The sequence below is a fragment of the Elaeis guineensis genome, chromosome 2, assembly GCF_000442705.2.
Source record: "Elaeis guineensis isolate ETL-2024a chromosome 2, EG11, whole genome shotgun sequence".
NCBI classification, from domain to species: domain Eukaryota; kingdom Viridiplantae; phylum Streptophyta; class Magnoliopsida; order Arecales; family Arecaceae; genus Elaeis; species Elaeis guineensis.
The window spans coordinates 87,129,605-87,156,553 of record NC_025994.2 but is presented as its reverse complement, the minus strand read 5'-3'; the positions used below and the strand labels follow the sequence as shown (position 1 = coordinate 87,156,553).

Genomic DNA, 26,949 nt, shown 5'->3' with positions numbered 1-26,949 from the left:
TATAGATTGGACCAACTTAAGGACAATCGGATTTGCCTCTTGATCTGGATGGATGGAGCCTACATCTGTGTGTGTGTGTGTAGGATGCTACACCAGTCCCTGAACTGGGTGGCGAGTAAGTGGGTATCTGTAACAGTATTACTCGAAATCAAAACCAAGTGCACAATATATTCGGTGATAAAAAGTTAAAAAGGACATAAAAGAAAGGAAGGTGAAATCAAGGAGACTTCTTTTGTTTCCGGCACCCAATCCTATGATTCCGCGGAGATCACGTTCACTCAATTCTTCCCAAAACGGAAAAGGGCAAGAGACACAACAACAAGAATAACGTCGACAAAAACGTATGTCATATTCCATCTAAATCTGATCTGAAAAACAAAAATACAAATAAAACATTGAAGTAAAGAAGACTAAACTTTCATTAAAAACTAAAGAATTAAAAATGAACAAACAAAAGACGACTAAAAAGATAGGATTAGTATCGGCTTGGAGGGAATGGGAGAAGAGAAGGCCTTACAAAGAGAGCGAAACGAATGTTATCCCCGGGGAACAAGGAACAAAACGATCTAGGAGAGGCTACGTGAAGGGAAGAGCTAGGCTTACAGGCTCTTTTTATAGAGAGAGAGGCTGGGGTTTGGACATGGAGGGACTTGTACGTAATTATACTTGTATAGAGAGAAAGGGGCCTCATCTGTTCGACTGCATGCATTGACTTATCTATTTGAGTTCTTACTCCAGTAATTATTCTGTACTTGGATATATGTAAGCTAATAAAAATTCCAAGATCGGCTGCATCAAATATAATATGAATATATTTATTTTTTAAACAGATTTCTAATTAATACGTTTCAAAACAATAACTGACTTATCTATGGTTGCAGTTAAAGAAGACAAACGAGACCGATTCTTAGCTTTTAAAACGAAAGTGCTTGCTGCATGCGAAAAGTTTTTCTGGGTCCACAAATATTGTCTCGGCTGTATTTGTTTGAATGCACCGTTTTTATCAAAAAAAAAAAGAAAGGATATTGTCTTGGCAGTTAAAAATTTAAAATATTCATCCACGTACTCTGTCATCAATAGTAAAAGAGCTTCTCTACTACCTTAAAACATGTAATTCCCGATGATCCCACATTCATCAGAGTTCAGGTTGGAAGAAGAAATTAATTCCCGGTTCCATAAGGTGGTTAGATCTAATAATGAATCTAATAATGATGATTGTTCCCCGTCATGATGCCATATAATACTATTTTGATAAATGCATGCAACTACCGACACGTAGATCTAGATGGAATTAATATCCACCATTTCAGCTTTGCTTGAATAAAAGAGACACCGTGGTTAGTAAATATTGTTCTTATTTTTTCTTACATTTTAAACCAATCAAGATTGACGAGCAAGACTGTTGGTAGTTTCGATGCAGCGTTGGGTTAGATCTAGGATGAGTACAACCCCAATTTAATCCATATTTTTATTGGATCCAAAAAAAAAAAAAAAAACTCGATTTCATTTGAATTGGATTAATTGGTTGGATTTTAATATCAATTTTATTAATTCATCAAATATTTTGAATCAAATCGTGTCAAAAATAATTAGAATATAAAATATAATAAATATATATAAATTGGTTACTCAATTATATTATGAACATATCATGTGAGAAAATAATAACAAGTAGTATCTAGATATTATCTAAAATGTATTCTACATGGAATTTAATTTATAACCACATATATTCTCCATAGGTATTTTAGTCCCATCAGGCGACCTCAACGGAATGGACGCGTCTCCAGCTGGAAACGGATCCCTTGCATCTAACGTGGAGCCAATCAGGATAGCGCTTCCTTGATTTGGTGCCCCACGTACTTCCACTGCAGGCCTTTTTTTTGTAGGACTGAATGGACTCTTGCACTGCCTGCTGGAGCAAGTGCCACATATTCTAGTATACTAACCTGTAGAAAAAAAAAATCCAAAGGGAAGAAGCTCAAAGCTTCAATTACCAAAATAGTGGGGGAAAACGGAGAAGAGAAGTGGAAACAGTAACGATCTCATTTATCATCGATCTTATAATAATAATATAACTTGTTGGGACCTGGAGGCATATGATTTTCCTTTTTCACGTGGATTTACATAATTGCACTTGGATCCGATACCTGATATTTAGATTCAAAATGGCCTTGCAATTTCATATCTACTAATATGCCGATCCTATTTAATTAATGGATGCTAAAGTATCTGAATTGAAATTTAGATACGATCCTCCTAATCTATCTGATATATCGGCATATTTGACCCGTATCTCTCCATATCTTGCAAGTAGGGGGCCAAAAAAAAGCTAAAGATATCCTACCATGTGATCGATCATGGATCCTACATGAAAGTTGTTGATTAATTGAGAGAAACTTCATCCAAGAACTTATTGGTACCACTTGTTCTATGCACAGTATCAATTCCCACCTGGCATACTGGACCGGTGGATCGAACGATGAACGGGTAGTTTATTGAGGTCTTAGGTTGCATGAACTATGATTTTGCTTTATTTTTAGTTTTGTAATATATATTTTTTTAAAAAAAAGTGTCATGAATATTTTGGTTTAAAATCTAGATGGAAACATGAAAATTTTTTTTTAAAAAAAAAGAGGTATTTTTGCCTTAAAAAAAGAGATATTTTTTTATTATAATATGACTATAATCATAACCATCAAGGCTCTTCTCAATTATCAAATTATTGGGGTTGGTTTTATAAATCCTTATTTATTAAGTATTACTATATTTTTTACCCAAAAAAAAAGTATTACTGTATAGGATAATTTTTTATGTTATTCTAAGCTTTTTGTGATCCTTTCTGATTTTTTTTTTTACAACCTCCTATACAAATATATGTCCTTACTTGAGCCTTCTTAGATTTCTCTTGTATGCATCCAAACAATTTCAATTGATATTGCATCACTTTGTTCATAATTCATGTTACCATTACTAATTCTTTAATATTGTTATTTATGAGGGTATTGAACGAACCCCTCAAAAAAGGGTTTTGAATAGACAAACATCTCCTTAATTGTCCTATCAAATATTGGAAACCTGCGGACATCTTTGCTGCAAATTAGTTGCCAAGCTGGGGGTATGAATTAGTTGTAGACACCAATCAGATAATCATAAAATAGGGCATGTGCTCTCTTTATCTGAATTTAGGGTGAAAATAGACCAAATAATATCCATTCATCTGATTTCGTATCTAAATTTATCTAGATATAAATAAAAATTTAAATATTCAATTAATATTCATATCGATATTTATATTTATAAAAAAAAATATGGATAGATAGCTATCTGATCCGTATCTACATATGTGATTCTATTTATAATCCTATTTAATTTTATATAACACTCAAAAATTTTTAAAAAAGGTATATAATCATATTAATATGTTATTAATTTAATTTATCGTTTATTTAATAATATTTTTAATTTTATAGTCATAAAATTTAATTATTTGATATATATATTTATATTTATATTTATATTTTTGATATCCATCTGCATCTTTATCTTTTTAAATATATATGGGCATAAATTTTTATATCTACTAATATTTGTATCTATATATGTATTCAGTCCTGACTAGAATCCTCGAATGGCAACAAACATGAGCGACCTATTTTCTTTCCACTTATTGAGCTGTCCTATCACCACACGGGCATGCGTAATTAGTAAAGCATTGAACTTTGTAGTAATTATATTACTATATGGTAAATACCTCCCATTTATCATAAAATAACTCCCATTCATGCAGGGAGAGGCTGGGGGTTGGCCCTGGAGGGACTTGTGTGTAATTATTCTTGTATACAGAGCGATGCATGCATTAACTTTTGTATATGAGTTCTTACTCCAGTAATTATTCTGTACTTGTATGTAAGCTAATAAAAATTCCGGGACCGACTGCATGCAATGTAATATAAACATATTTATTTTCTTAAATAGATTTCTAGTTAATACGTTTCAAGACAATGCCTAACTATATATGGTTGCAGTTAAAGAAAACAAACGAGACTGGTACTTAGCTTTTAAAATGAAAGTTCTCATTGCATGCGAAAAGGTTTTCTGAGTCCACAAATATTTTCTTGGCAATTAAATACTCATCCAGTCTATTTATATTATAGTAACTATGTTAGCTGAGGAGATATGACGTGAATTCCTGATGATCCCACATTCACCAGCGTTCAGGTGGAAACGAGATATTAATTCCCAGCCTCTCAGCTCCATATGGTTGTTAGCTTAATTAATTTGGAATCTGATGATGCCGGTCAACATAGCTGTTCCCTATCATGATCCAACATGATATTGTTTTGACAAATTCATGCAAGTTTAGGTGGATTGATGTAGATGGAATTAATATGCATGGTTTCACTTTCGCATGTGTCAAATCAAAGGACACGACCTAAATGTTATAATGACTACTTAAGTGAGGAGGATTTACTATATATACTCGTTTGGCTCGTTATTACCGCAACAATGGTCCACTTCTTCACATCCACTGTATAACATATGCGGTTAGTTATAGAGAAAGATCATGGCATATGTTGGAATAATTCAATCAATTTTCGACTCCGACTCTGCATCGACTCTATAAACATAATACTTCGAGTAAAAATCAATTGACCGGTCGACAGTCGGCTATTATCAATCAACAATAGATAATTTGATTAATCTCCGATTGAAGATCATCGGCATATCAAAATTATCAACCGATTCTCATTCAGATCTCCACGACTGCCGATATACTACTCTTACCGATGTATAGTCAGCTTATTTGAAGCTGCCAATACAGAAGGTCAGAACGTGATATGACCACCCATCCCATGATCACATAATACAAGAATGTGCGGATCCCAAGTGTATAACCGTTATAAATGATTATCAAATACATGTCACGATCATTAGTGGGCATAAACTGTCCATTAACTTCATAAGTATGATCCAATAATTTAGTATCATAAAAAGCGGGACTATGTGCTCGACGGTTATATCTGAATTACCTATAAAAAGAAGATAAATGAACAGATTGGTAAGATAATTTTGGACTGAAACTTTGTCAATTCAAATATTCTTCATCTGCTGTTCATCACTCTTTGACTTAAGCATCGGAGGGTCTCCGCCGGATACAACTTCGATCAGTGAGGATTTCTTTTGCAAATACTTTTCTTCGGTGATGGACGCAACAGGAGATTGACCGCAATAACATATATTTTTGTATATTGACTAAGCATTATGTATATATGTTAGAGAACATTACTAAGGTATAATACTAGAAAAGATTATATTATATTAACTACATAAGCTGAGGGGATACGATGTGAATTCCTGACGATCCCACGTTCACCAGAGTTCAGGTTGAAATGAGTAATTAATTCCCAGCCCCTCAGTTCCATATGGTTGTTAGCTTGATTAATTTGGAACCTGATAATGTCGGTCAACATAGTTGTTCGCTATCATGGTCCGATATATTATTATTTTGATAAATTCATCCAAGTACAGGCGCATTGATGTAGATGGAATTAATATGCGTGGTTTCGCATGGGTTATATTATTATTTTGATAAATTCATCCAAGTACAGGCGCATTGATGTAGATGGAATTAATATGCGTGGTTTCGCATGGGTTAAATCAAAGGATATGACTTAAATGCTGCTGCAGGTATATGTGATATAAAATGAAAAAAAAAAAAGTTGCATTTGCTAGAAAATTAGGAGTTATTATCACAATGAATGACTACTTAACTAAAAAAAATTCACTGTATATACTCGCTTGACTTATTATTGTCGCAATAATGATCTACTTCATTACATCTATTGCGTAATATATATAGTTATTTATAAAAAAAAATCATAGCATGTGTTTTTGTATACTACCTAAAACATTACGTATGTATGTCAAAAATAATATGTACTAAAGTATGATAGTAGAAAAGATTATATTATATTAACTATGTTAGTTGGGGAGATATGACGTCAATTATTCCTGATTATCCCACATTCACGAGGGTTCACGTTGAAACGAGAAATTAATTCTCAGCCCCTCAGTTCCATAGGGTTGTTAGCTTAATTAATTTGAAATCTGATAATGCCGGTTCTGAATAGCTGTTCCTTATCATGATCTGGTACGATATTATTTTGACAAATTCATGCAAGTACAGGCACGTTGGTGTAGATGGAATTAATATGTAAGGTTTCGCATGGATAAAATCAAAGGATATGAATTAAATGCTACTGCAAGTACATGTGATGAAATGAAAAAAAAAAGAGCCCATTTGCCAGAAAATTGGGTGGGTGTTAATGTGTTAACCTAACTGAGGGGATGCACCGTATAAACTCGCTTGGTGCATTATTGCTGTAATAATGGTCTACTTCATCACATCCATTACGCAACGCATACAGTTATTTATAGAAGAAACATCACAACATATATTTTTGTATACTAACTAAAATATTACATTTGTATATTAGAGATCATATATATGTATTAAGGTACAATAATAAAAGAGTGATAAACTTGAAGGAATTATAGGTCAGATTTTCCTCCCCTACCCATGTCCATAAGTGAACTCCTACCTCAAATAAAAGATATAATCACGTTCCCAAAAGAAAAGTTTGCCACTTGGACATTGTGATTGGTAAATCTTATTGTTATTCTTTCTTCCATTTTAAGCCAATCAAGAGTAATGAGCAAGACTGTTTATAGGTTCGCAGCTAAGTTGGGTTGGCCAATTCAATCTATATTGTCACTGGATTAAAATAAATAAATAAATAAAATTTGATTTCGTTCAAGTTGGATTGGATTAATTGATTTGGTTTTAATATTGATTTTGTTAATCTATCGAATATTTTGGATCAAATTGGATCAAAAAAAATAAAACATAACAAACATATATAAATTGCTTATTTAATTATATTATGAACATATTATGCAACAAAATAACAACAAGTAGCATATAGATACTATCAAAAATATATTCTACATAGGATTTAATTGATAACCACATATAACTACAATCAACAAAACAAATTGTTAATAAAACATATTATGAAAGGACACTAAACATATTATATTGAAGAAAAAGATTTTGAAATATATAAGAAGCTAGGTCTACTTGGGAAAAAACTATATTGCAACGGTGATACCACGTCAAATTTATCACAATCCAATGAAAATATTTGTATTTCATCGATTGTCATGTATTTAACCAATTTTCTTGATGATACCCCACACTGCCCCACTAATTTTCAAGTTTTAATTGGGTTAAGGTTATAAGTTTGGCGTGGTATCATTGTTACACTGAAAATCTTCTCGTCTATTTGGATTAGTTCGATTTCAGAGTAGTAATTTAGTGGTTTATAGTTTTGAATCCAAGTCTCATCTCAAGTTGGACTTAATTAATGCTCAGTTGACTCCCAATTAAAAGTTGGACAACCTAATCTACTTGCAACCGTATAATGGTTAAGATGGTCAATGACACCATATTTAATAAGAAGAGAAATTCTTTGTACACTGTCAGCAGCATAGAAAATCCGACATGGAGTGCACCGCCTCATCTGATTGATCCACGAGTCATCACTTTCCAACACGCATTTAATACCTGTAGGTCAGTTTTTTCATTTAAAAATTTTGTATAACTAAAATATTCCTATTTTTTGAAAAAAATTATGACATCGTATGACGTAATATAGCCCAGGATGTCATAATATGATCTAAGACATCATAATATAAAAAGAGTATTTTTGTCCAACCACTTTCCAACGTGCATTTAATGCTTGTAGGTCGGCTTTTTCGTTTGAAAATTTTGAATGATGAAAATATTTTTTTTTGAAAAAAATTATGACATCTTGTATACATTATGGATACAGGATGTCATAATATGGATATAGAATGTCATAATTTTTTGAAAGAACAGAGGTATTTTCATTATATAAAATTTTTAAACGAAAAAGTCGATCTGCAGACACTAAATGCACGTTGGAAAATAATGACTATGTAGACCAATCAGACGAGATGGTGTACTCTATATCGGATTTTCTACACCGTCTGTGGTGCACAAAGAATTTCACTTAATAAAAAAGTATGTGATGTTGGTGGAATGGGATGCCATTTGGTATAGATCAAACATACCGGCCCAAAATCCACAATAGTCATTAATCAAATCAAGCACCGGTACTGGAAGGAAAACTTTAGAAGAGGAAAGCAAATTTATTCAAACAAAATAAAGACTAAAGCATGAGTTTGGATTTCACTCTCAAAAATACCTCACCTCATCAAAAAGAATTTCCTTCAACTCTTTACGTTATTATCGTTCATATTTTCTCTAGAAAAAGATAAAAACGTCAATATCTCTTAGTTTCGGTAAAAGACAAATTTTTATATGTTGAGTCTAAAACTCAATATAACTTAAACTGGACTAGCAAAAAAAGACAAACTATCCCAACTGAAATTGGAATAAGGCACAAGAATAAATTTGGAATAGAATCCTAAAGCTATTAAAATTAATGACTAACTAAAAATAATCCTAACAACAGCAGGACTTGTAATGAATCTCAATATATAATGCTGTCTTTAATTATGGAAAATTGCTGTTTATGGATTAGGTAGACCTATACAAATTCCATTTTTTATTTCCTTATGTGATTTAGGTAACCCCCGAATGTAACGCCATTTCCAATGTTCCAAGAAAAATGCTTTAGAGTGATTAATAAATAGAAATTATTCAACTACCCTCCATTTATATCGATTCCAATGAGCCAAAATAACTCTCTTGTATCACATTTTGGGAAGAAAATTTTTGGTTAATATATTTCAAAGCAATTACTAATTTCGTTGATAATCTGGAGTTTACTGACGAAACTTTTTGTATCTCAATCCTCAGATGTTCGTTGAGATTTAAAAAAAAAAAGAAAAAGAAATCTAACACTTCTTTTATTTTTGCCTCTCCTATACTGGCTGAAATTAATCGAGATCGATTTTCAGCTTTTAAGAGGAAAAAATACTTTGATGCACCCTTTTAGTGCAGATGAAAATATGAATCAACTAATTTAACCTTGACATCTTAGCATTCATGATTCATTTAATTTTCATGTCCTAGACCAGTTATCGTAAGTTAAGTTGTATGACGATAGTGCTCAAAATCTATCGACCTGGTTAGATTTGTTTCAGTTGTAGGTCTTCTGTTAAAGGCTCCAACACGAATAGACAGCAAGCCAGTCATAATTTTTTTTTAAAAAAAAGTATTTTATTAAAAATGAATATCCAAATATCATAGTTTAATCATATAATAATTGAAAGAAAAGTTTTATATAAAGCAAAAATATGATAAACTTATTTATCATTTTACCTACTATAAATTGTAAGGTCTTAAAATATCTGAAATAATAAATGAATATTTTTCCCTAACCTATCAAAAGGAAAATCATTTTATTTGTTTACTTAAAAATGAATATGCAAATATCATAACTAATTTAAAATTGTTTCGGCCCATGAATACACATTTTATAATTATAATAAACATGATAACAAGATAGCATCGAAGGAATGCGGTTCCCGATCAAGTACCTAAATATGCAATTAGAGACCCATATAGCACCCTTCATTTTTCTTTTTTTTTTTTATTATTATTGAATAGTCGATTATACACCATAGGTCAATGATGCAATGCTCGTACAGCCAGACACTGGACTTCGGTAGGAAAATTAGAGATCAATTAACATTGCACCACTCCATCCTGGCCATGCATGTAAAATGATCTGGAACTTTATTTGCTTCAATAAGGAATGAAGCAATTGGAGAGAAATCATATGCCCTTCCATCCTATAAAGAAGACAAAAGGCACCAGTGGCCAAATCTTCCAACGAATTCTGCCCCTTCCATCAAAAATATGAACCAAGGGGAAAGAATCCGACTCAATGATTAGGCATCTGATCCCTATCTTTGTAGTAACATGTAACACTTAACAGAATACTAATAGCCCATCCCTCTGCAAACATTGAATTCGGGGGGTATCCTGGTGTCCTTTTTTTCTTTTTGTTTTTTTTTTTCTTTTTTTTTTAAATTTTTTATTGATGGTGTTAGTGAAGATAAAGGCATTTTCCTATTCTTCCCACTGTATCATAGTATTAAAGCGAAAAGGTGAAGATGTTGGAGCCTCTGCAAACAGTTGGAGAGGCTTTGCACCGAGGAGATGTCACGTAGCAGAGGGTGGGGCCAAGATCAAGTGAAGGAAGACTATTGATCGAGTGCACAAGAGTCGTGTAGTCACCTTCCCACCATGAATTAGCAGTGATTAGACTCTCTCACGCTGCTTTGTCCAGCTTCATGCATAGGTGTAATGTAAACACATCCTTGAATGTAACCAGTATGAAGAACATGACCTAAATGATCACGTATGATAAGACTGTCACCTTTTCTCTCAGAACCGTCAAAGTTAATTTTAACCATATCATAGAAAAGGATGCCCAAAATATTAGGACTAGTGCCTGTTGCAAGATTACCTATTAATAAATATAAAATCTGAAATAACAGCAAACAATTACATGCAAAAAAATAGGACACAAAATTTTATATGGTTCAACCTTTAGCCTACATCATGAAGATATGTAGTTATTAATTAAATTTTGTGTAGAATATATTTTTGATAATATTTAGATTTTCTTTGTTATTATTTAGTTGCATAATATGTTTATAATATAATTAGGTAAGTAATTTATATACGTTTATCATGTTTGGTATTTTAATTATTTCTGACCTGATTTGATCCAAAATATTTGATGGATTAATAAAATCAGTATTAAAACCAAACTAATTAATGCAAACCAACTTGAACGAAATTTAGTTTTGATTTTTTTTTTTTTTTGATCCAATGAAAATATGGACTGAATTGGGGTTGTACGCATCCCAGATCCAACCTAACTCGGCTGCGGACCTAAAAACAGTCCTACTCGCTAGTCTTGATTGGTTTAAAATGGAAGAAAGGATCAACAAGATTTACTGGCCAATGTGTCCATTTTATTTGAGCAAAGCTGAAACCGTGCATGTTAATTCCACCTAGATCTATGCATCTACAGTGTATGCATTTGTCAAAATAATATCATATTGACCGGCATTAATTAACATCTATGCATCAATAGGGAACAACTATGTTGACTGGCATTATTAGATCCCAAATTAATTAACATAACAACCATATGGAACACAGGGGTTGGGAATTAATTTCTCGTTGCAATCTGATCTCTCACAAAAAGAGGAATTATTAGATAAAATTATTATATGTAGGATATAGATAAAATTAATAAAAATTTATTATAAAAAAGATATTAGTAATAATTAAATACTGCTGCTATTATCATTATTAATAGTATTAGCGACGGCACCCATCGCTAAAAAGCCGACGAAAATAATCTCATTGCTAATTATTCTTATTAGCGACGGTAATTTAGCCGTTGCTAATAAAGATAATTAGCGACGACTTACCATCGCTAATAATTTTTTAAATTTTTTTAATTAATATTTTAAAAAAATTATTAGCCATCGTTAATAATTTTTATTTTTCAAAAAATAATAATTAAAAATTTTAAAATTTATTTTACAATTATTTTCTAAAGGAGAAAGGAGCAGCTGTGATGAGGACGAGGGGCGGTGGATCTGCAGGTTGGGGTGGCAGGAAGGGGCCGGGTGGGAGGTGATGGGAAAAAAGGGGGGGTGCGCGAGAGGTAGGAAGCTTCGAGAAGGTTCGAGAGAGGTCTGAAACAAAAAAAAAAAAGACAGGAATGTGGAAAAGAAAGCCCCTGAGGGAGATGAGGGTAAGACTGACGTCGGTAACGATGGAGATGAAGGCTACAGTAGATGCCGGCAGAGGAGGCGGAGAGCAAAGCGGTGACGGCAAGGAGAGTAGAGAGGATGTAACGTCTGCAAGGGTTCGGGAGGGCTCGAAAACCTTCCAAACGACTCGGGATCAAAGGCAGAAAAAAAACAACGCACCATTTGTCCAAAGAAAATAAAAGAAAAAAAAAAGACAGTGCCAGGGGAGTCAGAAAAGGATTCACCTATTTTGGTGTACATCCAAAATCAGATCATGCACCACAATGATCGACAGCCGACAGAGCCCTTTGGAGTACACGGGGAGCGGCGGGGGCGGGGGCGGTAGAGCCGTGGGAGCGACGATGAGGGGTGAGAGGGGAGAAAGGAGGAGGGGCAGTGGAGGTCGGGCTGAGGTGGCTGCAGGCTTCAGCGATGCAATATAAGCAGGAGAATCGAGAGAGAGAGAGAGAGAGAGGGTCGGAGGATTCGATCAGTCGTCGGTGGAGGAGATAAAAACTGAAGGCGAGAAAAATTAAAAGGAGAAAATGGGGGTTTTAGTGGGGAAGTCAAAACCGAGAGCAGGGATGAAGATTTCTTGGCCATCACTTATATTATTTCGTCGTCGCTAATAAGTTTAATAAATAATTTTTTTTATGATGTTTTATTTTTTTATCATTATTGGTGTTCGATAAAAATTATTATTAACGATGATAAAATTATTATCGCTACTAGCTATCGCTAAATATTAATTTTTTTATAATAACTCTATAACTATTTTTTTATTAATTGCTAATTATGATAAACTACAATTTATTAAGAACCATTATCGGCTCTGAAAGCAAGCACACTCACTCACACATCCATCTTTTGGAGCCTGCTATCCACTCACCCCGCCATATCCCTCCCACCACATGTGCCACGGACCCTACCTCTTCGAAAAAAAATAGCTGTTGATTGTGAGTGCGAAGAGGTGAAGAGATAGGGTCCACTATGGTAGTGGGGCCACCGTTGGTTGTGAGTATGAAGAGGTGAAGTTCACCGTGATAGCGGAGGCCACCGTAGGCAGAAAAATCACTACCAAAGAGGTGAAGGGTGGGGTCCATGACACGTATTGTGGGGACGATACGGAGGGGTGAGTAGGTAGCGAGCTTTAAGTGTGGGCACGCAAGTAGGTGTGCTTACTTTCAGAGCCGATAATAATTTCCTATTAAACCATGGTTAATCATGGTTTGCAATTAGTTAAAAACCAAATGTTACGGAGCTTTTCGTTGGCTTTACCTATATCTTACCTGATAGAATAATTTTATCTAATAACTTCTTCTGCCATTTACCATCAAACCCACATTGCTAGCTAGCCTGGAAAGAAAAAAAAAAACAAAGAAATTAATCACCTGCAGGATTCGAGTTGGATGGTGCCGGGCTGATATGGCAGCCCAGAGCATGGTTTATCCATGAATCTGATAAAAATTTGAAAATATTATCTATAAATTTCTAGATTGATTTGAATTTTTTTTTCTCTATATTATATTGGATGCAGCCGATCTCAGAATTTTTATGAGCTTGTAAAGAATAATTACTGGAGTAAGAACTCAAATAAAAGAGTCAATGCATGTAGTCGAACAGAGGAGGCCTCTTTCTCTCCATACAAGTATAATTACGTACAAGTCCCTCCATGTCCAAACCCCAGCCTCTCTCTATAAATAGAGCCTGTAAGCCTCGCTCATTCCTTTGCATAGCCTCTCCTAAATCGTCCCCGGGGATAACATTCATTTCGTGCTCTTTGTAAGGCCTTCTCTTCTCCCATTCCCTCCAAGCCGATGCTAATCCTATCTTTTTAGTCGCCTTTTTTTGTTTATTTTTAATTCTTTAGTTCTTAATGAAAGTTTAGTCTTCTTTACTTCAATATTTTACTGGTATTTTTGTTTTTCAGATCAGATTTAGATGGAATATGAGATACGTTTTTGTCGACGTTATTCTTGTTTTGTTGTGTCTTTTTTCCTTTTCCGTTTTGAGGAAGAATTAAGTGAACGTGATCTCCACGGAATCATAGGATTGGGTGCCGAAAACAAAAGAAGTCTCCTTGATTTCACCTTCCTTTTTTTTATGTCCTTTTTAACTTTTTCTCACCGAATATGTTCTTCACTTGGTTTTGATTCCGAGTAATACTATTACAGATACCACTTACTCACCACCCAGTTCAGGGACTGGTGTAGCATCCTATATATATACACACATAGAGAGAGAGAGAGAGAGATGAAGTAGGCTCCATCCATCAGATCAGGAGGCAAATCCGATTGTGCTTAAGTTGGTCCAATCTATACGACTCTCAGTGCATCCACCTTTCACCATGAATCCACATAACCATTGATGGATGTCGTTTGAGAGAAGAAAAGGTTAGAGATTAGGTGTGGGAGAGGAGAGAGCGGAGCTAACGATCTTTAACTTCATGTGTCACATCATCTTTTTTTTTTTTAATTTTTGCAAGTATTAATGCATTTTTGTTTAAATTCTCCTATTATTTTCATCGTATATGCATGCATACATATATATTTATATACACATATATACATATGTGTGCACACACTTGCATGTATATACAGTTTTTATTTTTTATATAAAAAATATTCTAAAAGATAAATTATTCAAAAGGATGTATTTACATAATCAATCCCCTTTTATTTCTATTTGCAACCACTAATACATAGAAGAGTAACAACGGGTCGGTCAGGTTCTATCTTAGTCTTAAGATAACAACACATGCAATCCCGATCTATACCCGACCTAACCTAGCGTCAAGTCAAAAGTCATTTCTGTGGCGCAGGAGTTCGTGATATAACTGAGAGAAAGTGAAGTAAAATTTCATTGTAATCATGATCACGGGAATCATTTTGAAATATAAATTTTTTATACATATTTTTTATATAAATATTTTTATTTAGAAACAAACAATTTGTATTTCTTTCTCCGCGTGTCTTCAAACTTTGGGAAAGTAGATCAATTTTCCTTTTCAGGCCTCTCTTTTTTTCTTTTTTTTCTTTTTTTTTTTGTTTGAAGCAGGCAATCCTTCAGCGTCACTGGAGCTACAGCGAAAAAAATGTCGGATTCAGGAGCTTTAAGTTCTGTTGCGAATGCGGGAGGAAGGCTAGAAAAGGCAAGAATCAAATCGACAATGGAGCAGTAAATTTCTCACCTTGCTACAGTTTTTTTCTATAATGCCTCTTACTTCGTGGACTTGTTTGGTTCGTGAAAATTAGAAGAAGAAGTGATAATTTTTGGGAAGCAGATGATAGCATTTATTTGATTGAAGTTTTAAGAGAAAAGAGAATGTAAAAAGTTCTTTTCATACAAAATTATTTTTTATATTTTATGAAAAGTATAAATCCATAGAAGAGGTGAATTTTGGAACTTCTCATGATATGAAAATTGGTAATGAGGGCAATTTATTTCCAAAGTAGTTCTTTTTGAGCGCAATTACTTACAAATTGTGTATGCGATGACCATTTCTATAGGTACAAGAAGTATCATGGGGGGAATGAGGGGACGAGAAAGGCCAACGCCGCTGACATGGTGAGAGAATTTAGTTATTTATCTATTCTTTATCTATTTGTTGGATGGTAATTTTAATAGAGCAATAATTAAATTCACTTTTGGGGATTTGGTAAATATTAAACTCACTGCCAGTGTGGACATTTAAAAATGTGATCCCATAGGTTAGAGCGTCATATGGTCACAGAATCAGAGGAATGTTGGCTTGCTGGCTATTTCGGGGAAGAGAAGGTTAGAAGGCATACATACTCTAGGATATCGCTTGGATATTTACTGTTGTATCCTAAGATAGTTGAGCTGCAAACGTCCGCTTCTGACATCAATTGAAGGGATAAGTTTGGTCCATTTATGGGATCCCTTCGACTTGAATATTTTAACAAGACTTGCTCTTTTTCCAGGGTTACTTTTTTTTTTTTTTCATTTTTTTCAAAAAAGATTGACTATCAAACAAGTTTGGGTTGTCAAAAATGTTAAAACATGGGAACCATATTTCTTGCTTTTTTATTTTTCTCTCTTCTAAAGTGACAGCCATCACAAATGCAACCATAGGTTTTCTTTAAAATTCCAAAATTGGTTACTTGTAAAAGACTATGTAGTTAGCACTTCTGATTTATAAACTGTTTTAATTATGAATAAAGTATACACTAGTGATCAGATGACGCTTGTTTGTCTTGTGAGGGGATCTGTATTTTAATAAAGAAGCTTTTTTTTTTTGTTTCTGGTAATCCAATGAAGGGATTTTAAAACATCATCGTGGCTTCAAACCTTAAATGAAACAGTAATTGTGGCTTCGTCCAAATCCTCGAAGCGCAATTGTAAACGCTTTTGGTATTTATACGATGCATTTCAGGTAAACAAGTACTATGATCTTGTAACCAGATACGTGGAATATACCTGGGGCGAATCCTTTCACTTTGCAAGCAGGTTAGCACCTCGTACTTTCATTACTCTGAATTTACTATATTCGTCTTTCAAAAGAAATTCCTATACTATGTTTATTCATCTTTCATGATAACTCTATGTTAGTAATCATTATAATAATTAATGTTTATGAAGATGTAAAGGGGAGACATTTCGAGAAAGCATCAAGCGGCATGAGCATTTTCTTGCCCTGCAACTAGGCTTGAAAAGGGGAATGAAGGTTTTAGTAGTCTTTCCATTTTATAACTTACACGACGCCTCTTAGTAGCCAAGTGCTTTATAGGTAACATGCACTTCTATATTTGTAAATGCAGGTGCTCGATGTGGGTTGCGGGATTGGTGGACCACTACGGGAAATAGCTAGATTTAGGTAACCTTCACACCCCCTCCTCTTGCTAGTCTATATTTAGGTAATCTTCCCTCTTATTAGTCTGCATTCTATTCTAAAGTTACACAGAGAAATAATTATCGCTTCCAAAATTGGTGAAGGTTTTAAGATTATACCATACTAAGTGTGAGGTCCGTTCCACATTAATTATTCACTGAAATGATCTTAAATGCTTGTATAATGTCAAGAAATCCAAATAACACTTTTTAACTAGTTTTTTTTGCATGAAGTTCTGCATTGTTACACCAAGACACATTGATGAGATTAGATGAGCTAACATTTTGAATTTAACTATTGCAGCTTAACATCCATTACCGGTTTGAACAACAATGAGTACCAAATATCAAGAGCCAAGGTTGTTACAATTTTTTAAAAATATTATTAGTATCAGTATGTCTTTGTTAACATCAATGTCCATTTGAAATTTGATAGTAATGCATGCTAACAATGTTTACCCCACAGGAGCTCAACCGGTTAGCAGGATTTAGTGAATCTTGCAAACTAGTTAAGGTACTCTTCGCCCGTTCTCTCCTCTCTTTGACTGTCAATATTTTTCATATTTCTGCAGTTGTTTTCCACTATATATCTGTCTATTTATGCACAACCATTTTATCTCACTGAATTTATGCTATTTCTATTCCCTCTAATTTAAAGATATGCTTTTGTTGTTAACATACACAGACAAAACCAGTGCTCAAGAGAACCTTAATATTTTGGTTAATGTTCTAGCTAATCTTCATGCCTAATGTTTGTTTATCATATCAACAGGGTAACTTCATGGATATGCCATTCCCTGATAATACTTTTGATGGTATATATGCAATAGAAGCAACATCCTATGCAACAGACCTGGTATACTCCAATGCAAATGCTTGTCTAAACATTTGTTATGGTTTATTTTAGTTTGCATATCACACTATTTCCAAATACTTCTAATGCCTTTATGGTTGGTATAGGTTGCCTGCTATAAGGAGATTTGCAGAGTACTTAAGCCTGGTCAGTGTTTTGCGGCCTATGAGTTGTGCTTGACTGATCACTTTGATCCCAGGAATGAAAAGCATCAGAAAATTAAGGCTGATATTGAACTTGGTTCTGGTCTCCTAGATATAAGAACTACAAGCCAATGTCTTGAAGCCTTAAAGCTTGCTGGGTTTGAGGTAAGATGTCACACATAATGTACTGGTCCTTAATGCTTTCTCTATATAGACCTATTTGAGACCATTTACAAATGAAATCTTACAGGTTGTGTGGGAGAGAGATCGTAGCTTAGATTCCGAAGTGCCATGGTATTTGCCCTTCGATGCGTTCAAACTCGCCATAAATAACTTCCGATCAATAGCCATTGGACGTTGCATTACTAGATCTGTGGTAAATTAGATCGTTACTGTTTTCATTTCTTGTTTCTGCTTTTTCCTGCTGCTTTCTTCCATTTGCATCTTGTGTTTTATAGGTTAGTATGCTAGAATTTGTCGGACTTGCTCCGGCAGGCAGTTCAAAAGTTCATTCATTCCTAGAAAAGGATGGTGACGCACTTGTGGAAGGTGGAAGGTGAGTAAATATTTTGAGTTCACGAATTATTATAATTTCTGGATGCTCCCAATCTTCATATGTAGTAATGTTTGCATGACAGTTTCAAATGAGGTAACGTCGCTAATTGATGCAGGGATGAGATTTTTACACCGATGTACTTCTTCCTTGCTCGGAAGCCTCTTTCAAACTCTTGAGGAGCAAGAGGCAAAACCAGTTGTTGTCTTTCAAAGGTTTGTCAGCCGTGGCTTAGCTTGATGATTAGCGGGGATTGGTTATGATTATATATGTATGTATTTGTATCCGTATATATGTACTTCAGTTGTGGCCGAACATTATGTCAGCTTCCTCCTTACGAAAGTATCTCTTTGATTCCATTAGCATGTGACCTTTGTAATTGTTATCCACAAAGCATAAATGTGCTGAAAACCTAAATTAAAGTTGGACCACGTTACAAATTTTTAGATATTTTGCGTGTATACCTTTGTATATACAGATTTGAAGTTGTGTATATATTTGAAGGCAAATGACTAGAGGGCCGCTAGAGCAAGGGAGAGACAGATGGGTGACGATTGTTGCTAGCAGGAGAGATTGAAGATGCGGCCAAGGTGCTAGAAATAGGGATTTGGATCATAAAAGGACCATTCATCATCCTCATTCTCTGACATTAACTAGAGCCAATGTTGTCCCTCTGGGTAGGTGAGGATTCTTGTCTGGTTTTAATGGCTTTAATGTACCTCATCTTCATCGTGGCCCATCTAGAGTTGATTATCAAGAGGGAGTGAATATGACAGGTCCATCGGAAGTTCTCTAGCTCTGACAAGGGCAAATAGCTTGCTATTGACTCCACTTCTTCTTTGCCCTAGAGATTCTTAAAGAGAGCATGGAATGATATATTTATTAAGCCAACTAACGCCAACAACTAGGGTACCATTCTTCATTTTGGTTTTAACTCCGGGCATTGATCATCGATCTTTAAGAGCTCGGCGTCGGCATAGGATGTACGTAGGTCCATTCCATTCCTTACTTCCTAGAGAAAGAGGGACTTTCCACTCAAAAAGGGGACTATTTTCGCTCTATAGACTTGGGCCACCATAGGCGGGAGTGCCGTAGTAGCTTGGTTTGCTTCATTTGCAAAGATGTGGGCCATTCCTCCAGAATCTACTATTCAAAGAGGAGTATGGATGGGTGGCCTCGTTTGTTGCTCAGCATCCTGATGGGGTTTGAAATGATATTTTTTTTTTACCGATGTACTTTCCGGACATTCTCTTTTTTAATTTTTGAAATTGTACTTATACTAGAGTTGTATAAAGCGAATGTCTTACCAAAAATAAAAAAAAAGGAGTGTGAATGGTGGGGATGAAGTATACTTCCTAGGTCGTCCTAAATCAACCTTCGGTGTTCTTGCCTACTCAAGAGCATCAAGTTTAGCACTATCAGGACCTGTCCAGAGCAACGTTCGGAGTGTCACCACTTCTAGAAGCGGGGTCTAAGCTCCAGGTCCTTATCGCATATCCCTGGCACCAAGGAGGTTCCAGCTTAGATATGATTCGGATTTGATTCCTATAGGCTTCAAAATTTTTCTGTTCCTCCCTCTCGCTCGATGCCTTTCATCAAGGATCTGGGAGGGACCAATTTTTCAGATTTTTTGTAAAATTATGGTCGTACAGAGATGAAACTGTGCTGTATAATCTGCAGATCGGGATACATTTGGACCTCTTTGGCCTTCCATTGCATGCATAAGATGCAGATTCTATTTGGAGGATCATTTTTAGGTTTCGCTCTGTTCAAGGATAGCATTAAAAGAGAGGGTCTTTCCTTGTTGCAGTAGGTTAACCGCAAGGACCAAAGCAGCCGACGCACAGCAATCTTTCTGTATCAGGGGAGCCCTCGCTGGATAAGAGGAACGTGCCTCGTAATTAAGTCCAAATCTGCTGTTGATGTAGAGCCCACACATGGTTTTTCTAGGCCTGTAGCTTTGATCTTTCGGGCCTAACTCTCGAAAACTCTCGGAAAGTCACCTTGCTGCCACTTCAATGACAGAGAAGGTGCCATTGATCACGCTACCACAATGTGGGTGCTACTTTCTTACAAGAAAGTAGCCGGATAAGGTATAAGGAAGTAGCAGCAAGGTGACACGTACGAGATCAAGAGAAGATCCACAACCAGCTCCTACGCAAATATCAGAGTCCTATACAGACTTTCTTTCCTTTGACTAAATAATGACCTCCCATGTATGTTTTGTGCCCGGCCATAGGAATTATTGTCTTCTTCTCTTATCTATTTTATTGATCACTTTAATTGGTAACAACATCGATGACATCCGGTACACCAGAATCGAGCCAAGGACGGAATTAACAAGTGCTAGTTGACCCCCTATGCTGAGCCGTTTGCATTTCTGTGAACCTAATCTTTTATCGGTATTTTCCACCAAGAAATTTCAGTCAGCTGATCTTAGTTTCTTATAGTTAAGAGGAAAGCTGAGGTAGTTGATCGGTGTTAAGATTTGACGTTTTGACATTCAGTTCACATTGAGCTCACAGCAAGGTCCGCGACGACGAACGAAGTTCAACGAGCGCAAAATCACCTCAAAAGGAGTCCGAATGAAAGAGATATGCTCAATTGAAGATAGCATGAAATTCGGAGCGACGGAGGCCGGCGGCGGCCGGTGGTGGGCCGGCGGAGGCAGTAGTGGCGTGGTCACGTGCGGCAGCGCGCGACCAGGCCACGAACGCGTGGCCCAGCTCGCAAACATGCGGGCGCCTGTGCGTGCAGAGCATGGCCCAGGTCCATTAGCTCAGGCACGAGCGCGGCCTAGGCCCATGCTAGCTCACGCGGGCTCGGTCCGTGCATTTCTCTTCACACGGTCCACACGTAGGCGTGGACCGGCGGTCCATCGGGGATCTGCGTGAATCGAGTGGGCATTTTCCTCAGTTTCTCGTAGTTCACCGTGGGTAGAATGGCGTTTCCTACTCATTTCTCACGGTCTACGGGTTATTTCGTGGACCACATCGTGATCAGACGGCCTGGGGCGCTACCGGTCAAGATCCGAGGGTTTAGGGAAGTGTTTTGGGTGCTGAAAGGAGTCTGTGTCCTATTCTTTTACCGATTTAAGTCTTTAAAAGGCCCTGTTCATGGAATAGGGGGTGTGCGTGCGACTTTGTTTGGTAGAGAACTCAGAGAACAGAAGCGAGGCGCCAATAGGAGCAGTAGGGGCTTCAAGCAGACTATTGGATAGCGGACAGTGATCACTTCAGAGATTCAGGGGGTCTTTCTAGAAAGAGAGCTTTTGTGAGGGAGAGTTTCCTATGAGGAAGAGATTCGATGTATCAGGATTGAGGATGTGATATCCTCTTGTAACTTTTTCTCTTTTCTTATAGTGAAGCTTGCATGCCCCATAGAGGCAAACATTGTTTTGGCTGATCCACGTATTTGATTGTTTCTGTTTTATTTCTTCTTTCTTCCTGCTGCGATGCGCAGTATCGAAAAGGTCCTGAAAAATAGTATTCTGACCAGACATCCACCAACAATCGAGAAGTTTGTCAATGAGCAATCCATTAGTCTAGCAAATCAGTTACGTTTTTCTCCTCTAAAGCCCACGCAGGCCATCAAGGTCTTCTGAAAATTAATTTTTGATCTAGTCAGAAGCTCAAAAGCATGAAGAAGAAACATGGCATCTCGCTAAGCTTCCTGAATACAGATGACTTTGCCTTTGGATTGAAACATGGCGTCTCGTGAAGCTTCCTCGCCCTCCCTAAACCTTTGATGTTCCAAGTTAAAATGGCCATCATCAAGATTTGAATTAATCGCCACAAGATTTTGAGAAGCTCCGCTGAGGGGGAGCCCATGATACGAAAGATGAATGTATCGGCTGAAGTATCCTTAGGTTGAGAAACCAGCGATATATAAAAAAAGAAACAACTTCTATATCCACATAGGCAGGAGAAACGGCTAGAGCCTTCTTCTGGTAACAGTGAACGGGAAGCCACAGGGTTGAAGAGAACACTAGGCTGAAACAAAGAACTTCGATAGTAGTACAATAACTGTCCATAAATGATTTTTCTGAAATACAAGAAACCACCCCAACCAAAAAGAAACACCCAAGCATCAAAATGGACCACATTCAGGCAGCAAAACATGCACAAAATGACTAACCAAAACCCTTCTCTGCCAGGGTGCCAAGCACGGGATGGCGATCACTCCACAACAGCCACACTTGCCATGTTGCATCGACGGAGTTCCAGGCCTTTGAGTCTTGATGCAACAGCCTCCGCATTGCCTTGGAATGGGAGGCCGCATTTCCTTCCCGAAACTTTTAACTTCAGCCGTAGTCAAAGAGTTCAGAAAGAGAATGTCTTACGCAGGGAGATTGTCTCCATGCAATCCGAGGATTTTTCGCTTCTTAGCCCTCAGAAGAATGCTTCTCTTATCGTCATCTTGGCACGTGCAAGAGGAAAGAAGGGAGGCCTGCAATGAGCCGTGGGAACCTTTTCTTTTTTTTGGGGGGGGATCAAAGGAGGAGGCTGCAAGGGGGCGCAGCCCCTTGTCATTTATTGATAAGAAAAAGAATAAGAGTTCTGTACAGCAGAGTCAGGATAGGTGTGGTACAGAATATAGAGGATAAGTAGAAGAGACTTGTCGCCGTTGATTTTTGGCTTGACAGGGTTGCTAGAATAAAACGATGCCCGACAGAGATGATGGCAATTAGACTTACAAAAATAAGTTCTTGACCATGAGTGGTTTCAGTAAAGATTTTCTGATACTTAAATCAGAAATCTGAAACAGATGAAAAAGAGCATGCGAGAGAATTACATACCTTGTGGATCTTTGATTACCTCTATTTGTAAGGGTGAGAATCGTGAGAAAGAAGAATTGGAGATTGTTCCGACTTCTTTAGATGCGCTATCTTGAGATTTTCGGCTTGATATCTCGATATTGAGCAGTTGTAGCTATCTTATCTGACCGATAGCCAGCTGCTCCCAGCGGTGACGTGATTTGATGGAATTATATTAGAGTTTCTATCAATCTTCTCGAATACGGCGGAGGTCAGAAGGAAGGGAGGTCAAAAAGATCAGCATGGCTCGGTGGCTCATCACATGTAACATTGGATATGGGGATCAATAATAGATATCACAACAACAGAAAAGTGTATTTGCGATGCAAAAAACATCGCAAATACTAAATTTCTGTCACAAATAAGTATATGCGATGAAAATTTTGCCTATCATACTGTCCTGCTAAAAATACAGTCACAGATAATATTTTACGACGGAAACAAAATTTTTATCGCTAAAAATTATTTTTTTGCAACAAAATATTTACATCGTAATTTTTTTTTATTTTTAAAATTATTTGTGATGAAAAAAATTTCATTGCAAATAATGTATTTTCATCATAAATAAAATTATTTACGATAAAAATTTTCTGTCACCAATAATTTAATAAATAAATTTAATATATTTTAATAAATAAATAAATTACTTTTTTGCAGCACAAAATTTCATCATAAATAGTTATGTTGCCAAAAAAATTATTTGCGACTATAATATTCCATCACAAATAATTTTAAAAAAAAATTAAAATTTAAAAAATTAATTATTTACGACAGAATAGTTTCCTCGCAAATAATGTTATTTGCGACGCATTTTTTATCATAAATAATTCCATCGTTAATTAAAATATAATATTTTTAAAAAAAATAATTTATAAATATATATATTTTTTGATTTATATTTTTAATGTTATATATTTATAATATATAAAATAAAAATAAAAAATTTACATAATAAACTTATAAATAAATTTAATAATTTTATTATATTAAAATATAATTATAAAAAAAATAAATTTAATAATTATAAGAGATCCAAAATAAAAATAAAAAAATATAAAAATAAGCCGCTCGCTGTCAAGCATCAGCATCTGGAGAAGAAGAACGAATGGAGGAGCTCGGACCGACCTGCTACTGCCTCATTAGCTCCATCATCTGCTCCATTTGTGCCATCTACTCGATCATCTGCCTTATCCGCTGTCGATCCTCATTGGTCTGCTGTCGATCCTCAGCAGCCTGTCTCTGTATTTCCATCAATCGGATATCACAAGCAACATGGACGTCAGTCCTGGATGAGTGTGAGGATGGGGGAGCACTAATCCCATATCCTAGCCTCCTAACATAAGAGGATCTCATACCAAGCATCTGATCATAGATCTCATGCATTATCTGTGGATGCGGTCGAGCCCATAGGGATAGGCTGGGATCTAATCTCCATTACACGATTCTGAAAATTAAAATTATAGCTATTCTAAGTTGGTACTAAAAATCAAAATATCAATGAAAAAAATAATTGAAAAAACTTACATAAAACTCCTGGCTCTCCGCCGTCCACTCCTCTGACCATCGCTAGTGGATCTGCTAGTAGATCTCGATCCTACTAGAAAGCTTGTCATTCTCTACATCTTTCTATAATTTGAAAATAATTAATAAAAAAATTTTAAATAGTTAAAGAGTTAAAATATGCTAAATAAAAATTACTTATCATCTGCTTTATATGGCGAGCGAACGGCCTCGAACCCCCATAGTGCATGACAGTCTATCTCGTTCGATTGATGGCATTTCAAGCACATCGATCCTGTATAGTTAACAGTCAAAATAGTAAATAACTAACTAAATTTAAGAATAAATGATTCAATTATTAAATTCTAAAAAAAATTGGATGCTTAACCTGATATACCGGATCTTCATACCTACGGCATATGACAGCTCAATCTTCAATACTGATGCTGTCATATGGCCACTGCCGTGCTACCTCCGCCCCCTAGTCTTGCACTACAGCATATCAGTGGCGATAAATACGATGGTGGTAATCTTTGAAACACGAGCATAAATGATCATCCACAGCTTACTATACGTAATTGTGCTCAATCGATAATATCAAATATAGCCCACCAATAATAAATATTATAAAAATATAGTACTAATTAAATATTTTACTAAATATTATTTTATCTATAAGTGGCTATAGAAGACCTCCCTTTGAGCCGGCATAATGTGACGCCAATCGAAGAGCGTCATAGGGGCACAGCTGCGGCATATGATGTCCAACTCGATCAGTCATGACTCGCACCATTCCCTAATGGGCATTGTTGGTGTAGAATTTCGCCGAAGTCGGAGAAGCTGGAGTTGAGATGACCGCGGCCGCCGTCGGGACCTGCAAGGGAAGTCTAAACCAGAGTTGGGGGTGCTCCGGCAAGATCCTCTGACGCTCAAGTCAGTACTCTGCTTCAACAGAAATGGAGTGCTCGAGTGGAAATTTTAGCAGAATTTTGAGATAGAGTTTAGAGCTTAGAGAAGAACGTATCTGGAGGTCCCTTTTTATAGACTGAGAGCGTAACTGATTCACAGCAACGTTTGTAACCGCCTGGTAGTGGGCCGTTCAGAGCCACGTGGAGTTTGTTACGAAGAGTGGAGTGGTGTCCATTGTTGTGACTTGCTAGAGAGTGGTGGAGCCATGCGAAATCCGTTGCAGAGAGTGGAGTAGGGTAGTGGTCGTTATCGTGACTTGCCAGAGAGTTCGGATCTGTCGGCTGAAGCTCGGTTGGGATGTCCGATGGAGCGGAATGGCTCTCTATCTCGTCGATCTGGAAGAAGCTCGAAAACATCTGAGGTTGTGACGGGTCTACTATTGTTGGGTGCCCAGAGCACTGATGCTACAGGCGGGAACCATCTGCTGTAGAAGCTCGGATGGAGACTTTCTGTTGGAGAAGTTCGGTTTCATGAAGAATCTGACAGAGGATCGGCCGGAGGTGGACTTCGAATGGCGTAGGAGAGGTTCGTCCGCTGGAGGAGTCAGGGGATCTTGTGGAAGTCTGGATGGCATTGTTGAAGTCCGGCTGACGCTATTGAAGATTGATGGCTGAGGAGGTTCGACAGACACCAGAGGTGATCGGCTATTGTAGAAATCCAGCTACTGGAGCTCGTCTGTTGTAGAAGCTCGTCCGGAATCCATCCATTATGGAAGTTCGGACGGAGCTCGATTCTTGCAGAAGGCTGAAAGGAGGCCGCTTATTGTAGAAGCTCGATCGAAGATCGGTTGTCGTGGAAGCTCGGAGTAGTAACCTGGCCGGTGGAGCCTGTCCCGTTGTAGAAGCTCGTCTGGGATCCGGAGTAGATATCTGAAGTAGACCGCCTGCAGTAGGAGTTCGGAGTAGATTGCTTGCTGTAGAAGTTCGACTCTCGCAGGAGCTCGGGTAGAATCCGAAAGGCGGTCGACCATCGTAGAAACTTGGATGGAGTCTGGTTACTATAGAAATCTCATCGTCGGAGAAGCTCGGATATTGATGAAGTTCGAAAGAAGTTCGGAATAGGGTCGTCCACGGTCGGAAGGAGTCTGGAAGGGATTCGGAGAATAGTTGATCACTGTAGAAGGTCGGCTGATAGTGAAGTCTAGAGAGCCTTTGGAGCGGCCCGATAGATGAATGGGGAAGCTCATTGTCGGAGAAGTCCGAATGGTCGAGGGAGTTCAGAAAGACGTCACACGAGGTCGGAAGCCGGAAAAGTCCTGGAAGGGTCGGTCTTTTACAAACTTCGGCTGGGGGTATTTTATACCCAACACCAGTCCTCCTACTTTCGAGTTTGGATTTCGAATGAAGAAAGTACAAAAAATTCTCACAGTCAAAGTTGCCCTCCTCGATTTTCGCACTCGATGATTGTCAGATATTTTGGCGTTTGGCGT

General features: G+C 36.7%; 1 protein-coding gene and 1 pseudogene across 2 annotated transcripts; one reads left to right on the top strand and one right to left on the bottom strand.

The window, feature by feature from the left end:
- LOC140855679 (cycloartenol-C-24-methyltransferase 1-like) overlaps positions 1-697 on the bottom strand; it is an 8,538-nt pseudogene extending 7,841 nt beyond the window's left edge.
- A 12,795-nt stretch (positions 698-13,492) lies between these two features.
- On the top strand, positions 13,493-18,683 carry LOC105055167 (cycloartenol-C-24-methyltransferase 1). Of its 2 annotated transcripts, none has more exons than XM_073252040.1 (13): positions 13,493-13,617; positions 14,893-15,012; positions 15,345-15,402; positions 16,232-16,305; positions 16,438-16,522; positions 16,617-16,672; positions 16,991-17,045; positions 17,153-17,200; positions 17,459-17,542; positions 17,647-17,847; positions 17,933-18,058; positions 18,141-18,238; positions 18,354-18,683. In XM_073252040.1, the coding sequence occupies exons 1-13, from the start codon at positions 13,508-13,510 to the stop codon at positions 18,412-18,414; spliced, it is 1,176 nt and encodes a 391-aa protein (XP_073108141.1). In that variant the 5' UTR covers positions 13,493-13,507; the 3' UTR covers positions 18,415-18,683. The 2 variants fall into 2 exon arrangements, with proteins under 2 accessions (XP_073108141.1, XP_073108142.1); XM_073252041.1 differs by adding an exon at positions 15,546-15,612 and having other exon boundaries at positions 13,584-15,012.
- Positions 18,684-26,949: the final 8,266 nt, after the last annotated feature.

Bases quoted from the DNA above. Each gene is read 5' to 3' on its own strand.
- LOC105055167 (XM_073252040.1), top strand. From the start codon at position 13,508: ATGTCCAAACCCCAGCCTCTCTCTATAAATAGAGCCTGTAAGCCTCGC. The intron at 15,013-15,344 runs GTAAATTTCTCA...CCATTTCTATAG, and splicing joins ATCAAATCGACAATGGAGCA to GTACAAGAAGTATCATGGGG. The intron at 15,403-16,231 runs GTGAGAGAATTT...GATGCATTTCAG, and splicing joins AGGCCAACGCCGCTGACATG to GTAAACAAGTACTATGATCT.